The 1,834-nt window shown below is 42.8% G+C and overlaps 1 protein-coding gene across 1 annotated transcript in view; it reads left to right on the top strand.

Annotated features, from left to right (window-relative positions):
• The window catches only part of MTO1 (mitochondrial tRNA translation optimization 1), a 30,642-nt gene that overhangs the window by 7,901 nt on the left and 20,907 nt on the right, over window positions 1–1,834 (top strand). The window contains exons 7-9 of the mRNA XM_004696305.2: window positions 415–545; window positions 1,187–1,391; window positions 1,471–1,642. Of these exons, the coding sequence (XP_004696362.1) occupies window positions 415–545; window positions 1,187–1,391; window positions 1,471–1,642 (508 nt within the window). The remainder of the gene's footprint in view (window positions 1–414; window positions 546–1,186; window positions 1,392–1,470; window positions 1,643–1,834) is intronic.

Below are 1,834 nucleotides of genomic sequence, written 5' to 3'. Positions count from 1 at the left end.
CCTAGCTTAGAGTCCAGTTACCTGCGTAATTACTTAAAACTAGAGTTAACACTTTCTATGTTTTTATTGACATATAATTCACATGCCATACAATCCAGTGGTTTAATCGTGTAAAATAGAGTTGTACACTCATCACAGTCAATTTTAGAACATTTTATTCATCCTCATACTCATTATTAGCTCCCCAGTTTCCCCCAGCTTCCCCTGCCGTGACCCTAAGAAACCACCTATCCGGTTACTGTCTCTATAGACCTACTGATTAGAGTTATCACTTATCAAACTAAGCGAATAAGAATAAAAGAATGAAGTATGAAAATGAAAACAACCTGATTTTGAAAAGCATGTGAGGATAATTTGTGTATTGTTGCCTGCGCTCCGTGTCCACTGATCTTGTACCGTTTGTTCTTTGGTCAGGCTACGGTGTTCAGTACGATTACTTTGACCCCCGGCAGATCACTCCTTCCCTTGAGACTCATTTGGTTCAACGCCTTTTTTTTGCTGGACAGATAAATGGCACCACTGGTTACGAGGAAGCTGCAGCTCAAGTAAGAACCTATTCAAACATGATTGTGAACAACGGTACTATTTAACTGGTATTCTACCTTTTAAGGTCTATTTTGTTAACTATATAGATCTTAAATATACTCCTAATTAACAAGAGACTGCTTGTTTCAAAGTTTAAGGAAATGGTTTTATTGTGTCTAATAAAACCAAACCAAACTCACTGCATCGAGTCAATTCCAACTCCGAGTGACCCTATGGGTTTCGGTCCTGGTGGGTTTCTAAGGCCGTAACTCTTGACAGGGGTAGAAAGCTTCCTCTTTCTCCCGAGGAGCAGCTGGTGGTTTTGAGCTGCTGACTGTGGCCAGCCTCCCAACACATCACCCGCTCTGCCACCAGGGCTCCGTTGTATATAATAGGACTTTAAAATACTTGCTGCTCGGAGAGCGGATATCAGGGAGGTCAAGAAGGAGGAGAATGTTTTGAAACTGATTGTGGTAGCAAGTGTAAAATACTGCTTGATGTGACTAAACTATGGAATGTTACGATATTTGTAAGAACTCCCAATAAAATGATAAAACAATCCCTTATGAACAGGACCTGCTATTTCCCCGTTGGTGTTCCGAGTAGGATCACTCTTTGACCTGTTCAGATGGCTTTTTTAACCCTTTCCCTCCTCTCATAGGGTGTGATAGCTGGAATCAACGCTAGTCTTCGGGTCAGCCGCAAACCTCCCTTTGTCATTAGCCGAACAGAAGGCTACATAGGCGTATTGATCGATGACCTCACCACCTTGGGCACCAATGAGCCCTACCGCATGTTTACCAGCCGGGTGGAGTTCCGGTTGTCTCTGCGCCCTGATAACGCCGACAGCCGACTCACATTACGAGGTACTCTTGCTTTCCTGAGCCCTGCGATCCTGTCTGCTCTCTAAAAGCTCCCTCATTGTATTCTCTCTGCCTCTTCTAGGGTATAAGGAAGCTGGCTGTGTGTCCCAACAGCGATATGAGAGGGCTTCTTGGATGAAGTCGTTGTTAGAGGAAGGCATTTCTGTGCTGAAATCTATTGAGTGTTCTAGTCCCAAATGGAAAAAATTAATCCCAAGTGCTTCTATGAGTGTTGATAAAAGTCTGCCTCTTAGGTATGCCTTTGTAATATAGACCTTTCTGTGTTTTACAGAAAAATGACATCATTTCAAGCCTACTCCCCCTCACCTATACCTTGTAAATGAATGTAGCTTGCTCTTGGACTCTTTTCAATACAGCTTTCCCCACTGGAGGTAGAGCATTCCTACGAAACTTTTTGTAAGTTGAAATGGTGTAAAGCAAAGAAG

Source organism: Echinops telfairi, unplaced genomic scaffold (genome assembly GCF_000313985.2).
Source record: "Echinops telfairi isolate 266 unplaced genomic scaffold, ASM31398v2 ScPeMD7_3533;HRSCAF=4204_0, whole genome shotgun sequence".
Classification (NCBI taxonomy): domain Eukaryota; kingdom Metazoa; phylum Chordata; class Mammalia; order Afrosoricida; family Tenrecidae; genus Echinops; species Echinops telfairi.
Note: the sequence above shows the minus strand (reverse complement) of the source record. Positions and strands in the feature narration are given on the sequence as shown.